Consider the following 22,075-nt stretch of genomic DNA (forward strand, 5'->3'; position numbering starts at 1 on the left):
GAAATAAGTTTCCAAAGACCATCTATTATGTAAGTCCATTTATATGAAATTTCCAGAGTAGGCAAATCTATATAGACAGAAAAATTAGTAGCTGCTCTGGGCTAAGAGGAAATGAAAAATGATTTCTATGGCATCTGAGTTTCTTTTTGGAGTGATGAAAATATTCTACAATTAGATTATCAAGATGGTCTTATAACTCTGTTAACACAAAAAATGTTTTAATTTTACACTCTGAATAGGTGAATTTTATGGTATGTCAATTATATCCCATTGTTTAATCTATCAAATTACTCATAATAAAAACAGCTTTTAACAGAAAGGACTTATATTTTCAGAAATTTTACATATTGAGTTGAACTATATTATATATTTTTTCAGTTCATCATTTTTTTAATTCTGTCATATTTAGGAAATGTGTGCTTCTTACAATTAACTATACAACTTTAAAGTTTTTTGTGCATATATTTGTTGCACTAAATGGCTACTCATTAAATCTATAGGGTTAAAATGCAACTTTGGAATAACTTCCTTGTTGAACATAAACATAAATTTCAGACCAATTATATCATTGTAGTTCATTGAAAATTAGCCTCTGACAGGAGAACCTACAAATAACGCCTGGTTAAAAAAAAAAAAAAGTGATATTCCTGAATGGTCATCAATGACTGTCTTCAATCTTTAAGAAAATACGTACTTGACATAGTGTTCAAGTGAAATCCAACAGCTGCTCTTTTCAGGCCATGTCATCAATAGTAGTAGGTTTTTCAACAAAAATGGGGAGTCCCACTATGGGAATCCCATGATAGATGGCTTAATAAATTCCATTGTCACCACTAAGAGTAATAAAAGCAACCTAAAAAAGAGAAGAATGAGAAAAATGAATTTTGAGTGCCAGAATTAGAACTATAAATTTACAGCACAAGCCAACAGTGGAGGCAATATTTTCCACACAGGATTACTGTATTCATGGAATCAAGTAAACATTTGTTGTTTACCAAAGGAAGTCTGTCTGGGGGGATGAGAGAAAGACTCAAAACCCATGAAAAGTAATAGTAAAAAAAAAAACAGGAAAAACACTGCATAAAATGAGAGTTTACAAAGATTTTTTGAACAAGACTAGAAAGGCACAGGCAATAAAGCAAAAATATACAAATGGGACTACATTAAACTAAAAACCTCTGCACAGCAAAATCAAATTCAAGAAAGTGAAGAGACACCTGCAGAATGGAAGAAAGTGTCTGCAAAGTGCACATTAGACAAGGGTCTAATATCCAGAATATATGTTTACAAACTCAAATAACACAAAGAAGAGCAAAAAATCTAAACAGACATTTCTCAAAATAAGGCAGGAAAAAACTGGAACATGAAAGTATGCTCAACATCATTACTCATCAGGGAAATGCAAACTAAAACCACAATGAGATATCATCTTATTCCAGTTAGAATGGCTATTTTCAATAAAAACCAGAAATTAACAAATGTAGGTGGGGATGTGGAGAAAATGAACTCCTCTGCATTGTTCGAAGGAATATAAGTTGGTACAGCCATTGTAGACAATGGTATGGGGGTTTCTAAGAGAAGTAAAAATTGACTCCGTAAAAAAAGAAATCAATATGTGTAAGAGACACCTGCACTCCCACGTTCACTGCAATACTATTCACAATATCTAAGAGAAAGAATTAACATAATTGCCCTTTGAAGGAAAAATGGTTAAAAAATAAAAACAAAACAAAACTGTGCTATATATACAAAATAGAATAGTATTCAGCTATAAAAAATGAATTCCTTTCACTTGCAGCAACATGGATGGAACTAGAGAACATCATGTTAAATGAAGTAAGTCTGACACAGAAAGACCATTATCCATAAAGTGCATGATATTACTCTCATATGTGGAAAGTGAAAAAAAAAAAGTTCTCATAGAAATAGAGTAGAATAATGCTTACCAGCGACCAGAGACTGGAGGGAAGGGGGGATGAGGGTGAGAACTGTTGGACTATAGAGTATAAAGCTATGCTATCCACCCAAAATGAATCACTGTGCAGTATATGCATGAGTTGAAATAACACACAGTACTCCACATAAATGTACAATTAAAAATAAATAAATAAATGCAAGTAAATCTCAAAATGAGATGCCTCTGATCTAACTCTATTATGAAATATCTTCTTTTTTGTGGAAATGACTTAATGGACCCTTTCTACAGACTCTAAGGAGAGTCTCTCAATTAGTTGTTCAGCACACCACATACCTGTGTGGAATCTGTGTGAAGGCTGATACAACCGTTATAGCCTTTTTTTTCTGGAAAGCTGTTCACGATTGGGCCTGAACTAAGTGCCACAGTGCCATCTTCTCCAGAGCTCTGGGTGAACTCTTTCGCTTCTTGGAAAAAATGATCTGTTGCATTAAGAAAAGGCATGTTTATGGGGAGATTTTTTTGTTTGTTCCTTCTGTTTTTTAGTTTCTTAGAAAGAACTGAATTCATACATTTCTAAATAGAGAATTGTTAGAAAAGTCTCACCTCCTAACACTCCGAATCATTAAATCTCTTTAGAGGATGTGTGACATGAAATTTATTTTCTTTGACCAATATATAGTCATTGATTACTAGATAAGTATTGCAATTTATTCATCAGTACTCAACAAGAGGGTTAATCAGCTCACTAGCTCTACTTATAAAGTCATCAGAACCATGCCCATTGTCACCCATTAAACCATCTACCCATTACTACACAAATGGATCAATCCATTCCCTAGGACATGATCTTCATAATCTAATCACCTCTTTATTACCCCATCTTTCAATTTCTGTGATAGGATTTCCCATCCTCTTAACACAATTAAAATGGGGATTAAGTTTCCAACACATGAACATTAGGGGGACACATTTGACCCATACCACTATTATATCTCAAGTGACTAAAACAGTGTCTGGTTCATTAATTATTCAGTAAACAGAGCACAAGCACATGATTACCTATACCAAAGCCTTTAATTATAGTAACACATTTTGTGTAAGGGGGGCAAGACTACAAAGTATTTTAATGACTCTTTTGGTATAGCATCTTTTCAGTACTTTCATTGTAAATGTACTGAATAAAAAACTTAATGTTAAATAAGAACTATTTATAAATATGTGTGCAGGGTGTAAGAAACCCATCAAGAAATAATGCAGAATTCTAGAGCTAGCAACTCTGGGAGCTTTACCAACATTAAGTCTAAAAGACCAAAGGAGGGTGTAGTTATTTGATCTAAGTTCTTTTTGTACAATAAGTAATGTATTTATTGGATTGCTGCAGCTCTCCACTGGTAGCAACTGTAGGGCATGGTAGTACTAAGAGTCATGCCAGTCAAGGATTCCTTGAGAGGTGCTCTTTATTTCATAGTTCAACAGCACCCTAACTTTTCTGTTGAGAATTTCCCTTCTCTGCCATCAGTATAGGCAGAGGACAGAAGACAGGCTCAGCTATCAATTTCATAGAATGATAGAATTGTTCTTGGTAATGTGTTCCTTTTCCAGGAACCTCCAAACACACTGAACCCTATGGTCTTGGAGACTGGAAGCAAAAATCATCATAGGATCTGTTGCTTGTAATACTATTATGAGCTTCTTGCATCCCTCAGTCCCAGACTTATGCATTCTTGTGGAGGTGATGACACCCTACACTGAACACTTCCTGTAGGACAGACCATCAGAAGATGACATCTTTTAGCTTTTAGTCTATCAATCAACCAATATTAAATCAATTGCTTTAAAGGATTGGTAATACTCGTGTATTTTTTCAAAATGTTGAAAAAAGGACGGCTTACAGCGTTTGTTGAGAACATTTGTCATCATCTTGACTAGCTATTTAAAGACACACACTACTTTGTTGTTGACTGTAGTCTCTTAACGATTGACGTATTTGACTTTAACTCATTTACTAATTTATATTACCCCATGTGAATCTACCTATTCTGGTAAGCATATGGCCACCTCTTAATTTACAGTTAAGAATATGGCAAACAAAGGTGTATTTAAGGATAATAATGTAACACTAATGAAGTAACCCAATTAAAAATTTATCAAACCTAAGAATGTTAGGTGTAACAACAATATCCAGTGCTTCACTAGTACAAAAGCCTAACCTGCCACACCATCACCAAGCTACCCTTCATTGAATAATCCATATACTCTGTTCCCTGTGTCTCTCTAAGGAACATCAGTGAGCAGAGGACACCTGGTGTCAGTCAAGGCAGAGAGACCAATCTGAGGTTTAAGTCTTATTTTCCGGTTCTATTTTTTTGTTTACTTAGCCTAGTAGCTTTTAAGAGAATAAATTATTAAACTAGTAAGTGTTAACTATATGGTTTGTATGTTTTCTTTTTTATACTTCTGCATGTCAATAAATTGGGTTTTTGCTGTAACCTCAGTCAAATTAAATTTTAAGTCAATTTGAAAACTCAAATGCAAAACATGTGTTAAGACTACCGAGTCCATTTTTATACTCTTTTGTTGGAAAGTGTGCTTCTTATACATCACCTTAAATGGGTGTAAATGGGATCACAACTTTGTTTCTTTCTAGTGTTTGATGGTGCCACTAATATCTGATAGTCCTGCATTGACATGCCAGGGTTTGTGATTTACTACCTTGGTCGGGGGTGAGTAGCACAGAATTTCAGTGGCCCCGACTTGACCTTCTGTGAAGATCTCTAGCTTGGGTATTTGAAAGGATTCCCAAGACTTCACAGATAATACACATGGAATGCTTTTAATAAAGGCAAATTAGAGCATAAATGTTACAGCAGGAGAAAGAGTTGTGAAGTTTAGCACCAAGTGTTCTGGTGAGTTTCAGACACAGGTCCCAGGGTATTTTCTTATTTGCACAGGACACATTTTGTCTCAAGTGTGAACCACAAAGACTTGCATTGTGAATTTGGGTGATTGTGCAAGGCAAAATTACTAATGGGATCCTTCATTCTTATCTAGTCACTTAACCAAGCCGGCCTTTCACATGCATTACACAAGGTGTAAACTGTCAATATAAACACTGTCCTCGAGAAAGTGGGGAGAGACGTTCAAATGTTAAGCAGCACTTCATAAATCATTAGTTAACCACTTACCCTTATAGCCCATAGTCACTGACTATAGCCCATATTCAGTACCATTGATTATAGCTCATATTCAGTTCCAGACTCCCAAGCTGCATGAAGATACTATGGAGATGTCACCATCTAGATGAATTAACCCAACTGGAGATTCTGTCAATTACGAAGTTCTATTTTTCCCTAGTTTAGTCATGAGATCTCTCTTTCAAAAGAGTGGCTATAAACCCTAGCCTTGCCTGTATGGGGCTCCAGTCATTTATTTGATCATTTTTATGTACAATGTGTTTTTCCTTTCTTTATCCTGGTAAATGGCTTAATGCCTAAGTGAACAGGTGTCTCTCTCACAGGAAACTTGTTTATACTGGTAGACACACTTGAAGATCTCTCACCTGTGTCTAATTTTTTCCTACCATGATAACCACTCTCTATGAGAGTTCTGACTGGAGAAGAGTTAGGTTCAGATGTGTCAGTCATGTCAGACACAAAGAAGGAAACTTTACAAAACATCTGAAATACCAGAACCAGTGGATTACTTACAGAGGCCAGAGAGAATAGTGCAGTATGCCTTGCAGGGAAAGAGAGCTGTATGGATCATGCACATTTAACCAGTGCGTGAGGAGAGAAAAGGCCAGGGTAAGGGACATTTGAGTCAGAGACAAAAGGAAGAATGTAGTTTCCCTGCGGCTGTTCTAACTGGTGTGTTTAGTAAAAGCAGCTATGAGTTCTATAAAGTTACTCTGTGTCTTAGAGGTGGTCACTATAGCGCACCTGCACCATCCATGTGGGGTCTGGGGGTCAGTGGGACAAGTTGAGTAGGTTGTATTTAGCTTTCCCATAGGAGGATGTCACCAGAAAGTGGTTTTATAAGGCAGATATCTGGATTCACTACGCTGAAGAACTAGGAGGAGGAGAAGAAATGGAAACTATGTCAAAGGTGACTAAGCCCTGTTTCTGGTATGAGAGAGTTGAAGTTATATTCAAAATGGATGATGAGGAAAGACAAAATTATAAAAATTCACTACATATGTGTATCTGCATTTTGGTACCAAAGAAACAACACAGGATGGTTCCATGATCTTACTGGATCCAGTGTAAGAAGAACTGAGGGTAATTTTTTACTGATACTTGACCTTCATGAGATCTCACGCTTCCTTTTGTACGATGGAAGGATTATCTTTGTTTTTTTAGTATCAGTTCAAAGGTTATCTATAAGCTTCTAGAAGATCTAAACATTTCTCTTTCTCCAGAATGCAAACATCATGATAAACAGACTCTGTGTAATTTATTCTGGTTGTGATCACATCAAGAATAGCAATTGGAATCAATTTCTGTTTTAGTTTGATTTAAATTGCTGTATCACAAAAGATCTCAATACTTAGGAGAATGATGTCATAAGAAATACTCAGGGCCGGCCCGGTGGCGCACTGCTTCAGTGCGCCGCTTGGGAGCGCGGTGGCGCTCCCGCCGAGGGTTCGGATCCCACATACAGACCAGCCGCTCACTGGCTGAGCGAGGTGCGGGTGCAACACCGAGGGTTGCAATCCTATTGCCAGTCCCGGTCCGGTACAGGCGTGACACTGAGGGTTGCGATCCATTGATGGTCACGAAAAAAGCCAAAAAGGGGAAAAAAAAAAAAAAAAAGAAATACTCAGTTAGTATGAAAAAAATATGTATCAAGATACAATTACATTTTTTCAGGAAGAAGAAAATAATAAATAGCACTTTGTAGCAAGGAGTAGGATGCACTTAAGAATGAGGAACAAGTCGATGATGAAGTTTGTGTTCATAATTATTCTGGGATTGGCATGAATTAAAATGGGGCCACTGGTTGGAATCAACTCCGGAAGATAATGTACTCAATTTATGACTTTATGAGGCTCTGAGAGTGGCAACTAGTTGGGGAACAGCACCCTCATCATCTGGTTTGGTAAACAAAGATAATTCATGGGTGAATTCACATTTCAACTTCTAATGTTCTCCAGTTTCAGGGCTGGGTTTTATTAAGAACTGGAATGGAAGCTGGCCTCTAACAGCAAAGGAATGGTGCAGGAGAAATACCAGGTAGAGGTGGTTTCTTCTACCTCTCACTCAAGTTATGTGATATTATCATGACACCTGGTAAGAGAGTTCTCCCTCGGTTCCCAGTTGCTATTGATGAAATAGCAGTTTCTTATCAACAAGGGGAAATGTCTACTTTATTTCTAACTCTGATCTCCATGAATTGTAGGATCCTTCTGTCATTCATTACATGCATGGCATGTTCTTATGGCTAGGAGGTTTTGGAAATGAGGCAGGAACTAGAGGGAGGCATAATAATCATGAGGAAGGATCAGTGGCATGGCTTCTGTCCATGGAAGAGTCATGACTTTACACTGCAACAATCGCTTCAAGGGTGAAGGCTAAGAACCTGCATTTCATGGTGTCATACGGATTGCTCTATCATATATGTGGATATTTTATCTGAGCAGGTAAAAAAAAAAATCTCTGGATAAACTTATTGGTAGGAACTGGGAGTAAGAGAAGAGGATCTCAGGTTATATGGCTGCAGTTACAACCCAAATCCAGAACAATGGCAGAACTGGCAAAGAACCTGAGGGAGGAAATGACGGTGAGAAGTAGAAAACAGGTGACAAACACAATGCATTGTAGAACTTACGGTGTTCCACGGGCAGCAGACTCTTCTCAGTCCCAGATGTATAACAGTTTAAAACATCATGGATAATATTTACATTAATTTAGGAAATGTGGTAGATCTGAGCCTACACATGAATCAAGATTTTTTGTAAAACACATAGAACATAACAGAAACAGATACTTCCCTCAGCATAAGAAAAGCCAGTGTAAAAAATCATGAATACAACAATATAAATTACTTTTTATTAATAACATATAGAAAATGATTTTCCATGTTCACGTGTATACTCATGCACATATGCACAAAATGTTTGCATCTACATATTAGCACTTTTAGTTAAGTTATAACCCAAAAGAAACTTGAGCAGATTTTCATAAATAGACACAGATAAACTGTAAATAATTTAAAAATAAGATATTTTAAAATAAGTTGTTTTAACTGAATAGGAAAGCCAGGGGTCATTAAATTCCTGAAAAATCTGTTTTTATTAAAACTTAAAATGGAAAAAATATACATCACAAGGTTTGGCCTCTGCATACCTAAAATTATTACCAGAATGTCAATATATTTAATTTAATGTAGCAGAAATAATTTAACTAGGTAAATGTTTGTTCCTAAGAAATACATTGGTCCCTAAGAGATAATTTAAACATGTAAACATTTGTTCTTAAAAAAAGCCTTGTTTTCTACAAGATACAGTATATGATTTCATTTGTCAAGGTCATTCCTTTCAATAAACTCAGATCACCTTAGCAAGTTATTCAAATCTTAAGTTACTTAAACTACTTTATGTTATATCATTTTACACTAATAAAAAATTAAAGAGATAGTTTGATTTTGATACCTAATTATCTGATCAAAGATTATATTATGATTTTAAAGACTATTATAAGAAGAACGTTATCAAATTAAATAATTCAGCGCAATGTCAAATTATGACTTTGATTCCATTAATGAGACTCTGAACGAAGCTGTACAACAGTACAATTGTTTAAACTTTTTAAGCTCTATGCCTTAAACCTTTATAAGATTTAAATTATTTCAAAACCTCATAAAATTGATGAAAAGAATTTTTCTTCTGTATTCCTCTATAGTTAATTTCCCATCAAAGAATACATACATATATATATATATATTTGGTATAGCTTTTATTTGTGCCACTATTATTTTTTAAAAAATAAATGTAATCTCCTAAATGACTTATATTGTTCTAAGATGGAATTGTAATTGTAGGTTGATGAAGCTTGTGTTACAGATATTAAACCATGGAAATTCATTCACTGAGCTTGCTTGATACATACCACTACCACAGTAATAATTCTTTGACATCAAGGACAAAGAACTGGCAAATATACTGGGAGACAGTCTTTTTAAGAAAGAGAGGAAAATAGATCCTTTATTCTATGAAAATTAAACTTGTGCTTTTGTGTTTCCTGTAGATTTCTGGCTAATTCTAATTAATAAGAAGCCTAAGTACTTGTGCCTTGTATACTGATCACAATACATGTCAAGAGAAGGCCAGGAAGAGTGATGGGGAAAAAGAAAAGGAAGAAGTGGGCATAGTCACTGAGATTGTGAGTAGATGAAGAAATCATCCTCATAGCCAATAGCATTTTTAAGAAATGCATTTTTCTCCAAATTATCTGTAGTATAGCTAAATAGTTATGTCTCTTCTTTCCACCATACCATCGATCCTGCTAACTTGTCAAAATTATTGATTTTCCACACAGCCACAAAGTGATATGATACAAATTTGGCACTAACATTATCAATTTCCAAGTCAAGGGCAGACTGTAAAGACAAAAAAATAGTTTTTTATGTTCAAGAAGGAGATAATCTTGTGTCATATGAAAGGAAACTAGTGGAATAAAATACACTTTACAGGATGCAGAACAGAATCCCTGACCATCTCCTGATATTCCTTATTTGAAGGGAAGCTATAGCTATAGTGCACTTTATCCTACTTACTGTCTAGTTCTTTAGGGAATATTCAGTAATTATTAAATGGACCCAAAATGGTGATGAATATTTAAAAAATATTTAATATGATTGATAATAAAAATAGAATTAACCATTTTGTTCCTAATGTCTCAAGTAGCATCTCAATTTGTTGAACTGAAAAACGTGAATAAAGCAAAAGCATTAAGATTTTAGTAGTAGAACATTCCATGGACTTGCTTATCTTCTACTTTTAAACAATAGACTCTTTAAAACCTTATTTTGAAATCGTTAGAATTAGACTACTTTGACGATTACTTTATCTTTGACTTGATAAGCTCAGGAATGGACAAGAACTTTGAACAGAAAGGGAGGAATCTGTTCACATCAGTGTCTAAATTTATCCAGATGGGCTCTATCAAGATTTCCAGACAGAACTGTTAAAGAAAAACTACTCCCTCTTTGTTTTCTTCCATGTCTTACCAAACTTTCTAAAGCAAAAAAGGCAACATTTTGTGAACAGAAATATACTAGTTGCCACACAGGCCAGTAGGAACCCAATCACGTCTAAGGAGTGGTACTGGAACCAGGTGAGATTGTGGGAAGCTGGCCGCAGGTGCTTGGCTCCTTTGTGGCGCATGACAAATTCAGTCCAGAAGACTGCTCGGTCCAGGGGCTTCACAGGCTGATCGTGGTGAATCTTTGATAACCTCATAGCATTCTCTTTGTAGCTGAAGATTGAATACATGGATAGCAACTTAAAGAATTTGTTAAGTACATGATACACCTGAAATTATGTCATATATTCTTAAAATTCTTGATGAGAGATAGCATTTTAAAGGTTCAGAAATAAGAATGTAGCATACGTTGGCTGAAAATGCCAAAGTTTGATCTCATTTGCTATGTAGGGTCAAGGTAGTGACAGGCAGCAGCATTCAGGGGCAGGCCGATGATAAAGGAAACCCCTCCCCCACCCATGTTGGCCTGGAGTTTTCAGTGTGAACAATAAGCTGGTCTTCAATAGTGCCAAGTAATGTTTTCAGTCTGTGGTCGTTTTGGCCACGATACTTCTGAGTAAAACAAAAAGCCCATCTGATCTTTCGGACATGAAATGAGGTCTCAGAGTGAGTAGATGCTGCAATCTTTGCTACAAGCTATGGAGGGATTCAAGTGCCAGTGGTGAGATGCGACAACGGCAACAGCAAGGACACTGAGCCTTCTACCTTCACTTAAGGAACAAAAGATCAGGCCACAGTTTTGGCTTAAGGTTTTGGATGTTGACCTAGAAGGAGGATTTCGTTGGATTTCAGAAGAAGGTGGAAGCTTTATTCTCCCACACTAAAGAACCAGCATTATTTAAGGAGAGTGTAACAACACTAAATTATAGAAGATTAAAAAATGACATGTAGAAAGTTCTGAAGGAGAAAATTGTGAGACAGAGATTTTATACAAAGCCAAGTTACTTATTACTTTAAAAAGAAAACAGGGCAGAATTTCTTTAATATGCAAAAATTTGAAGAATAAGTGCCTCTTCTGTATATATTGCATAAAAATGAGAAAACAACAAAAGCACCCAGATACATAAACAAAATACTTCTCATAACAAGTTACTAAGAACAGAGACTCACAGGACTGGGACAAATATAGTAAAACAGGAATAGCATCATTTAGTCCACATAATATAAAACTAAGATTAAACAACATTGGACATTGTGGGCACAGACAAGATGCGTATGTTGCAAGCCTCAACCACGTAATAATATATCAAACAAAAATTAATATCTGGTGTTTAAGAGATGTGTGGGAAGCTGGGAAATGACTTCATAGTGAAAAGCCATTCTATGGTGACCAAAATTTGAAACATTTAAAATATAATTATTCTAATCTCTTAATGTAAGCAATTTATCTGTTATTAAAGAAACATTTACTCAAAGCCTGGTGACGCTTTCGATTTTACTTTAGTGATTTTTAAAAAATTTTTTTAAATTAAAATGTACCAGTATTAGACATTTTTTATTTAAAGTAGTACTATCCATTTTTTATAAAATAACTTTCATCTTTTTCTTTGCTATTTATAAATTAGGAAAAACATTTTACCTGAGGTTATGTTTCCCTACCAGTAAGATTGGTCATAAAAGCTTGAGGGGAGATTTTAGTGATTTTTAATTTTAATTTTTCTTTTTTTCTGTTATACTGTCTAAGTCCTGTATAATGGGAGTTTCTGTAAGTTTTTAAGATATTAACATAATCACTTTTTATAAAAATGATGGCTTTTGCCTTTTTAACATAACTGATTTTCTTTAAAGCAATTTAAATATTTCTTTGAAGTTGTAATTTATTACCCATTCACAGCAGGTGAATCAAAATGCCTCCATAGAATTTTGGAAGTATAAGACAATCATGTTTGAGATTAGTGTGTATTGGTAATTATTTATGAGTAACTCCATACTCAATAAACGTTATTTAGTGAGTAAATAAATGAATGCCTATACCTAGCAGCTCATATTCCTTAATCAAGATACACTACCACCACCTGGTGACAAAGTACCAGAATTGCAGGAATAGGATTTTTGTTTTATTTTTGTTCTTGATTTCACTGTATGTGCACACAAAAGCTATACTTTCTGGTGATACATGTGGCATTACACAAAGTCACCAAAAGCAAAGAACCAAAAATAAGAAAGCAAATAAATATTAAACTGTTTTGCACATGTGATCCAAAACAATATCAGCTTTCCTCCAGTTCTTTCTCGTGATTTATTTCATGAAACCCTCCCAGATGTGTAGGCTGCACAACTTCAGGCTAATAGCAGAGCCAGCACTTATCACATTGCCAAATGTGTAAGGCAGAGGGGAGCTTGATTGACAACTGACAAACTGATGACAGAACAAAGATGGAGCCCCCACGTGGGAACACGACTCATTTTTACAGTGCAAAGTATTGACTTAATTAGACAGCATCTTCTACATAACTTGCTATATGAGGCTTATATATAAATTACTCTTGGCTCCAAAGGTAGCAGTGAGTAGTTACTCCAGCAGTTAATTCAGGTCTCAAACATCTGAGATGATTTGTGTTGAGTTTAAATGATGGAGTGTAGTTGTCATGTAGAGAAGTTGTTGGGAGGAAGAATACATGAATACTAAGGATTGGAGAGATTTAAGAAACTAAACTGTTGTGTGATTGGGGAAGGGTTGGTAAGATGTGCAGTTTCAAGGAGAGAGCATTGGCATAACAGGCTAGAAACACAGGCTACGACAAATTCATGTAGTGCTCTGTTTAAGAAAATTGATTTTATATTTGATTTTACAGCAGTATGGACTCATTTATAGCATTAGAAATGGTGATATACAAATGGCCCACAATGGAATTATCAGATTTTTCTTTTCCAAAAGTTATAGAGGGCAAGATAGAAAAGCAGTGGGAGAAAGGATACAAGAATCAAGAGGGGGCTGCAATATTCCATGCAAAAGTTAATGAGAGCCTGACCTAAAGGTATGTTGATTCTCAGTCTGAGTCTGAATTTGTATAATAAATGGGAGAATTTTAGATTCTACATTTATTTTGGAGGTCCAGAAGAAATATGAAGAAGACATTAAGTTTGTTGTTTGCTAGTTTGCTTGTGTTGAATACAAATTTGTTGGGGGTTTTTGTTGTTTAGTAATTATTCAGATTATCCCTCATTCCAGTCTGTTTAGTTTCTTTGGTCTTACCAAGAAGATCATTCTGTGGAATCCATTCATAGAGCCTTGTATTGGGTCCTAATGTATCTGGTTTCTTTCCTGTGTATCTCCACAGAACCTATTAAGACAAATGTCTTTACTCTATTAGAAGATGATAGGGATTAAAGCCCGTCAGATGAGACAATTTCTTTGAATCAGTCTAGGTCATTGCCTCTATGTAACAGATGAGCAATTTGATACCCTGAGAGATGAACTAGTGAGTGATTTTAAACCACGGAATCTACAGGTATATTTTAAATGCTTGAAAGGTCTAATAGACGGGCTATCATTATCATTACAATTCTCACCTAGCAGATGAAAAGGGAAAAAAAGACAATCTGTAACCAAAAGAATTATGTATTAGTGTTACCAGGTCATCTTGGTAAAGAGGGTTTTTAAAAGCAGTGTTCTGAAGTAAAAAGGAGAAATATTGTTTACATTCACTTTGTTAAGAATTTGTTAAATGTTTTCAAATTTTGTATCATACTTGACAGTAACATAGAAGCAACCATTGTTTCTTTTTATTGTGGTAAAATACATATAACAATATTTATTATTTTAATGTTATAAGTACACAATTTTATAGCATTAAATACAACTACAGTGGTGTTTAATTTCACCACTATCTGTATAAAGAATGTTTTCATCACCTTCAATATAATTGCTGGATCGCTCAACAATAACTCTCCATCCTTCCCTCCGTGGCCACTCTTTAGTCCCTGGTAATCTCTATTCTAATTCCTGTATCAATGAATTTAACTGCACTGGGTGTTTCATACAAGAGGAATCATGCAGTATTTGCATTTTTGTGACTGGCTTATTTTACTAAGCTTTATGTACCTTCGGTTCATTTATGTTGTCATGTGTCAGAACATCCTTCCTTTTTCAGGCTAAATAATATTCCATTGGGAGTATGTTTCACATTTTATTTAGTATTCATCTGCCAATGGGCAAGTGAGTTGTTTCCATGTTTTGGGTATTGCCAATAATGCTGCTAAAAACACTCAAGTACACATATCTGTTCAAGTCTCAGATTTCATTTCTCTTGAGTAAATACCCATGCTTGAAATTGAAGGGTCATATGGCAGTTCTATGTTTAAACTTTTGAGGAACTCACACACTGTTTTTCACAGTGGCTGCACCATTTTGCTTTCCCACAAGAAATGCACAAAGTTTCCAGTTTCTCCATATCCTCACCAACACTTGTTATTTTCCATTTTTTTAATAGGTGTCCTAATGGATATAAAATGGTATCTCATTGTAATTTTGATTTGCATTTCTCTAATGACTAATAATGCTGAGAATTTTTATGTGTTTATTGTCCATTTGTGCATCTTCTTTGGACAAATGACCCCTGACTTCATTTCCCATTTTTGAATTGGGTTGTTGTTGTTGTTGAGTTGTAGGAATTCCTTAGGTATTATGGATATTCATTCTTACCAGATACATGATTTCTAAATATTGTCTTCTAATGTGTACATTGCATTTTGCTTTCATGTAAAAAGTTCTTATTTTTGATGAAATCTAATTTATCTATATTTTTCTTTCATTGCCTGTGCTTTTAATGCCATATCTATGAAATCATTCATTCCCAAATCCAATGTGATGAAGCTTTCCCCAATGGTATTTTTTTCTCCCAATATTTTTACAGTTTTAGCTCTAAATTTCAGGTCTCTGATCCATTTTTACTTAATTTTTGCATATGCTGTAAGGTAAGTGTGATATGTAATTTAATAAGAAATATGTATTTTGGTCTTTGTCCATAGTTTCTGGCTTGCATCTCCTAGACCCCTTGTAATTTACTAAGTGATGAGAGCAATAAGAATCAGGAGTATTAGACCAATGCCAGCAGCACCAGGGGGCTATAAATGAGTCCAGACAGGAGAAGACACTCAAGACTGGGCTTTGCTTGCCAAGCAGTAGCTGAAAATGCTCAAATTACTATTTAAAAATTGGAACAGAAGATACTGTACCAATTTGGGGCACCAAACTATGTTTCTTCAGATCAAGGGACATACTTTATAGTCCATACTGTGAAGCAGTGGGCAAAGAGATATTATGTCAAATGAACAAATCATGTTGCATATCATCCTCGGAGTAATGGTTCAATAGAGAATAGGAAGAGAGTTAAAACATTTGCTGTCTGCTATGGTTTGAATGTTTGTGCCCCACTCCCAAATTCATGCTGAAACTTAATCCCCAATGCATCAATATTAAGATGTTGAGCCTTTAGGAGATGATTAGGTCATGAGGGCTTCACCTTCATGAATGGATTGGTGCCTAATAAAGGGCATGAGGGTTGAGTTTGCCCCTTCAGTCCCTTCCACTATATGAGAACACAGCACCTGATTCCTCCAGAGGCCTCAGCTTTCAAGTAACCATTTTGGAGGAACAGAGAAGACATAAATAGACACTGATCCTGCCAGCACTTTGATCTTGGACTTCTCAGCCTTGAGAACTGTGAAAAATAAATTTTGGTTAACTATAAATTCTCAATCTCAGGTATTTTCTTATAGCAGCACAAATGAACTAAGATACTTTCTAAAGCTGGGGGAAATAAAGACATAAAAGACTGGCCTACACACCTTCCTTAGTGTGTGCTCACACTCAATGTGTGGGGTGGTAAGGGAGGGTCCCCATCTTATAGATTCTTTCACTCTTCTGAGAGATCAAGGACAGAGGGAATCAAGAGAATGCTCGTGCAACTATACAATTCTTCCCCACATCAACTCAATTCTTTTTTTATCTCTGCCTAAGGCAGTGGTCCCCGGACCAGGCACACAACTGTGGGTGCCAGAACCAGGGATGACTCCTAAGGCAGACACTATACCTTTAAATCTATATGTTGGAATTCCTATGAGCCTGATAGGGTAGATTGTGCCTTTACCCCAGCTGGAAAAGTTGGAGGTCATAGTAAATGCTATTGTGCTCCCTAGTGGTCAGGATAGCCCATTAGTTTTATTCCCAAGTAAGCTTACCCTCTATGAATGAAAGTGAACTAAGGGCGAGGCACTGGTTACACTAGTATTACTGCCAGCAATTGGGCCAGCACAGTGGCCAAACCTAACATTACATTTAAAGGTAAAATGTTTGGATAAAAATCAATGACAATTGAAGAAAAGGGAAATAGCAGCTGAAGATAGGATAATGGATAAGTGGATTTTGCAATGAAGGCAATACAACAATATATTAATATCCTGAGAAAGGCTCTGAGAGGCATTCTGGTCATACCATATGCTCATGAACTGGACCAATTAATAATGACTGAATAGAACTCTAGGAAAGTGTTTGTATATTTTAATGAATATTTTACAGGTTACATCTACTGCAAAGAAGACGATTAGATCATGAGGGCTTCACCTTCATGAATGGATTGGTGCCTAATAAAGAGCATGAGGGTTGAGTTTGTCCCTTCAGTCCCTTCCACTATATGAGGACACAGCACCTGATTCCTCCAGAGGCCTCAGCTTTCAAGTAACCATTTTGGAGGAACAGAGAAGACCTAAGTAGACACTGATCCTGCCAGCACTTTGATCTTGGACTTCTCAGCCTTGAGAACTGTGAAAAATAAATTTCTGTTAACTATAAATTCTCAGTCTCAGGTATTTTCTTATAGCAGCACAAATGAACTAAGATACTTTCTAAAGCTGGGGGAAATAAAGACATAAAAGACTGGCCTACACACCTTCCTTAGTGTGTGCTCACACTCAATGTGTGGGGTGGTAAGGGAGGGTCCCCATCTTATAGATTCTTTCACTCTTCTGAGAGATCAAGGACAGAGGGAATCAAGAGAATGCTCATGCAACTATACAATTCTTCCCCACATCAACTCAATTCTTTTTTTATCTCTGCCTAAGGCAGTGGTCCCCGGACCAGGCACACAACTGTGGGTGCCAGAACCAGGGATGACTCCTAAGGCAGACACTATACCTTTAAATCTATATGTTGGAATTCCTATGAGCCTGATAGGGTAGATTGTGCCTTTACCCCAGCTGGAAAAGTTGGAGGTCATAGTAAATGCTATTGTGCTCCCTAGTGGTCAGGATAGCCCATTAGTTTTATTCCCAAGTAAGCTTACCCTCTATGAATGAAAGTGAACTAAGGGCGAGGCACTGGTTACACTAGTATTACTGCCAGCAATTGGGCCAGCACAGTGGCCAAACCTAACATTACATTTAAAGGTAAAATGTTTGGATAAAAATCAATGACAATTGAAGAAAAGGGAAATAGCAGCTGAAGATAGGATAATGGATAAGTGGATTTTGCAATGAAGGCAATACAACAATATATTAATATCCTGAGAAAGGCTCTGAGAGGCATTCTGGTCATACCATATGCTCATGAACTGGACCAATTAATAATGACTGAATAGAACTCTAGGAAAGTGTTTGTATATTTTAATGAATATTTTACAGGTTACATCTACTGCAAAGGATACTATACAGGAAGGAATTTTCTGCTGTTTTCTACTGGACCTTCAAATCATTTGGTCCGTGCTAATAATGGACTAAATATAATGACAGCATGTACAACTCAGCACAGTGTACAATTCACAAACACATCACGCTTGTTTTTATGGATGGAAAGCTATCCACAAATGGAAATGGAGAAAAACAATGGGTTGATGGGGGAATTAAAGCAGTGGGTATCATACAGTAGATGTGTATGATCCCATAACCCAGTCATTTCTCAAAGGCCCTACCCTCCAATTACTGTAATAGACTTTCCCTTCCTTTTAATGCTGCTACAGTGGGGATCAAGTTTCTAGTCGTGAAAGCTTGGAGGACATACTCAATCCATAGCACTGGCCCATAAGAGAGAAAAGGGCCTTAGGAGATATAAGTGCCAGTCTAGGTATTCTGCAACAGGCTGAACTTGATTTTAGTGAGAAGCAGCAGTCAGAGGAAAAGATTTATTGACTGGAATAGACAGATTTGAAAAAGTTCTCTTCCAAGGGGAAAGCAAAAAATGGGAATCATCCTGGAAAGATAATAAGGCTTTAGCAAAATGGGTCAGGCAGACTGAATGAATGATACTGAATATTGCTCAAACCCAACTTAGTGTGTGCTCACACTCAATGTGTGGGGTGGTAAGGGAGGGTCCCCATCTTATAGATTCTTTCACTCTTCTGAGAGATCAAGGACAGAGGGAATCAAGAGAATGCTCATGCAACTATACAATTCTTCCCCACATCAACTCAATTCTTTTTTTATCTCTGCCTAAGGCAGTGGTCCCCGGACCAGGCACACAACTGTGGGTGCCAGAACCAGGGATGACTCCTAAGGCAGACACTATACCTTTAAATCTATATGTTGGAATTCCTATGAGCCTGATAGGGTAGATTGTGCCTTTACCCCAGCTGGAAAAGTTGGAGGTCATAGTAAATGCTATTGTGCTCCCTAGTGGTCAGGATAGCCCATTAGTTTTATTCCCAAGTAAGCTTACCCTCTATGAATGAAAGTGAACTAAGGGCGAGGCACTGGTTACACTAGTATTACTGCCAGCAATTGGGCCAGCACAGTGGCCAAACCTAACATTACATTTAAAGGTAAAATGTTTGGATAAAAATCAATGACAATTGAAGAAAAGGGAAATAGCAGCTGAAGATAGGATAATGGATAAGTGGATTTTGCAATGAAGGCAATACAACAATATATTAATATCCTGAGAAAGGCTCTGAGAGGCATTCTGGTCATACCATATGCTCATGAACTGGACCAATTAATAATGACTGAATAGAACTCTAGGAAAGTGTTTGTATATTTTAATGAATATTTTACAGGTTACATCTACTGCAAAGGATACTATACAGGAAGGAATTTTCTGCTGTTTTCTACTGGACCTTCAAATCATTTGGTCCGTGCTAATAATGGACTAAATATAATGACAGCATGTACAACTCAGCACAGTGTACAATTCACAAACACATCACGCTTGTTTTTATGGATGGAAAGCTATCCACAAATGGAAATGGAGAAAAACAATGGGTTGATGGGGGAATTAAAGCAGTGGGTATCATACAGTAGATGTGTATGATCCCATAACCCAGTCATTTCTCAAAGGCCCTACCCTCCAATTACTGTAATAGACTTTCCCTTCCTTTTAATGCTGCTACAGTGGGGATCAAGTTTCTAGTCGTGAAAGCTTGGAGGACATACTCAATCCATAGCACTGGCCCATAAGAGAGAAAAGGGCCTTAGGAGATATAAGTGCCAGTCTAGGTATTCTGCAACAGGCTGAACTTGATTTTAGTGAGAAGCAGCAGTCAGAGGAAAAGATTTATTGACTGGAATAGACAGATTTGAAAAAGTTCTCTTCCAAGGGGAAAGCAAAAAATGGGAATCATCCTGGAAAGATAATAAGGCTTTAGCAAAATGGGTCAGGCAGACTGAATGAATGATACTGAATATTGCTCAAACCCAACATTGGGAAAAGGTCTGAGAGTTGGTCTAGCAAACTATTGACCCTGAGGGATTGCAATTTGTAGCCAAGTAAGTTGTAAGTTGTGGGTAACCTGTTTACCTACTATTTGCAATTGGCTTCTTAATTGGAGGGCAGTCTTTGGGGAGTAAGCCCTTAATCTGTGTAAACATGCTATTGTCAGGTAGATAGTATTACAATTGAGTTAAATTGTTGTACTACGGTCAGTGTCTGTAGAGAATCGAACTGAATTGTAGTGGAGAAAAACACCCACGTATTTGGTGGCCAGAAGTTCTGTGTTGTGGGAATAGAGAAAAAGAGGGTTTTGTTTTGTTTTGCTTTTCCCCCTATTCAGTATGGGTCCAATTCATTCTTCTGCATGTGGATATCTAGTTTTTCCTAAGACCGATTTTTAAAAAGAGATTCCTTTTCTATCGAAAGTCTTTGAAAATCAACCGATCGTTGTCTCAGTCTTTTCCTAGTGCTATAACAGAATACTTTAGACTTGGTAATTTATGAGTAGTAAAAACCTATTTTTCGCAGTTCTGGAGACTAGGAAATCCAAGATTAAGGTGTCAGAAGATTTGAAGTCTGGTGAGGACCTGTTCTAGTGGTGGCATTGTCTCACAGAATCCTCATATGGTAGAAAGGCGGGAGAGACAGAAGGACACAAGGCATTAGGGCACTCAATTCAACCTTTTCTGTACGAACACAAATTCAATCATGAGGACTTGATGTCTCTTCAGACCTGAAATATAGCTGCCTTCTATGTCACCAACATTTGACTTTAGAGTGATTTGTTTCTGTTTTGGCAGCAGGCAGCCAGATTGGGGTCAGTAATATTAGCAATGTTGTCTTCCTATCCATGAACAGAGGATGACTTTCCATTTATTTAGGTCATCTTTACTTTCTTAGAGCAATAATGTTTTGTAGATTTCAGTATATAAATATTTAACCTCCTTCATCAGATTTATTCCTAAGTATTTTATTCTTTGAGTTGCTCTTATTGGAACTGCTTTCTGAATTGTTGAATCTTGTCATTTTTTTTTTCTTTTTAATTTGAAATGATCATACATTTTATTTTTTGTTCAATTAATGTGGTATATTACATTAATTGAATTTATCATGTTAAGTTATCTTTGCATTTCTTGGATAAATCATTGTCATGGTGAATAATCCTTTAAATATGCTGCTGGATCTCATTTGGCAATACTTTGTTGAGGGGGTTCTTTACTTTTTTCTAAGTATAGATTTATTCTTTATTCTAATCAGTAATCAATGTTTATTTTCAATCCGAGAAATCATGTCTTTCATCAGGAGATGGTTTTTATTAATCCATATTCATTGGTCTTTAATTTTTTAGGGTGTGACATAATTGGCTTGTGGTTAGGGTAAATCTGGTCTCATGAAATCATTTTATGAGGTGATGCCTCCTCTTGAATTTTTTTGAAAGACATTGCAAAGGATTACTGTCAATTCTTTAAGTGCTTCGATTGAATTCACCAGTGAAATTTTACGGTCGAGGAGTTCTTTTTTGGTAGATTTTTATTACTAATTTCTGTCAAAATTGTATTTTTTTCTTGAATCAGTTTAAGTAATTTGTACGCTTTAAGGAATTTTTCTATTGCTTGATTTGTTGTTGCATAATTATTCATAATATTCTCTTATAACCTTTTTATTTCTGTAAAGTCAGAAGGAATACCTCCAGATTCATCTCTGATTTCAGTTATTCTTTTTTTTTCCTTTTGTCAATATAGCTAAAGATATTCTCAATGTTCTTGACCTTTTTGAATAACTGGTTTTGCTTTCACTGAATTTCTCTATTGTTTTTCTATTCTGTTTTGATTATCTTTAGTCTAATCTTCTTTAATTGCTTCCTTCTGCTAACTTTGAGTTCAGTGTGTACTTCTTTTTCTTAATGTATAAAATTAGATGATATATTTGAGATCATTTTTCTTTTTCAGTATACGCATTTACAACAATAGATTTCCCTCTGAACAACAGAATTCTCACATAATTTTGTGAAAGTTATCTTTCACTTATTTTAAAATATTTTCTAATTGCCCCTGTGATTTCTTCTTTGACCATTAGTTGTTAACTTCAACAGCATACAGGAACTCTTCTCCTATACAGTTCTAACTCCTCTTTCTGTTATCGATGTCACAAATTAAATCTTTACATATTGTTTGCCAAATATCATAGAGTGATAATTTTTTAATGCACCTGTCTTGTAAAACATTGAGAAAAGTAAGATGTGGAATTCTAAGTAAA

At 36.0% G+C, this 22,075-nt stretch overlaps 1 protein-coding gene across 1 annotated transcript in view; it reads right to left on the reverse strand.

Annotated features, from left to right (window-relative positions):
* Positions 1–10,112: 10,112 nt before the first annotated feature.
* The window catches only part of LOC103599871 (UDP-glucuronosyltransferase 2C1-like), a 40,271-nt gene continuing 28,308 nt past the window's right edge, over positions 10,113–22,075 (reverse strand). The window contains 2 exon segments of the mRNA XM_008584051.1: positions 10,113–10,565; positions 13,347–13,463. Coding sequence (XP_008582273.1) covers positions 10,113–10,565; positions 13,347–13,463 — 570 coding nt within the window.

This window comes from Galeopterus variegatus, unplaced genomic scaffold (genome assembly GCF_000696425.1).
Source record: "Galeopterus variegatus unplaced genomic scaffold, G_variegatus-3.0.2 Scaffold3134, whole genome shotgun sequence".
In the NCBI taxonomy this organism is placed as follows: Eukaryota; Metazoa; Chordata; class Mammalia; order Dermoptera; family Cynocephalidae; genus Galeopterus; species Galeopterus variegatus.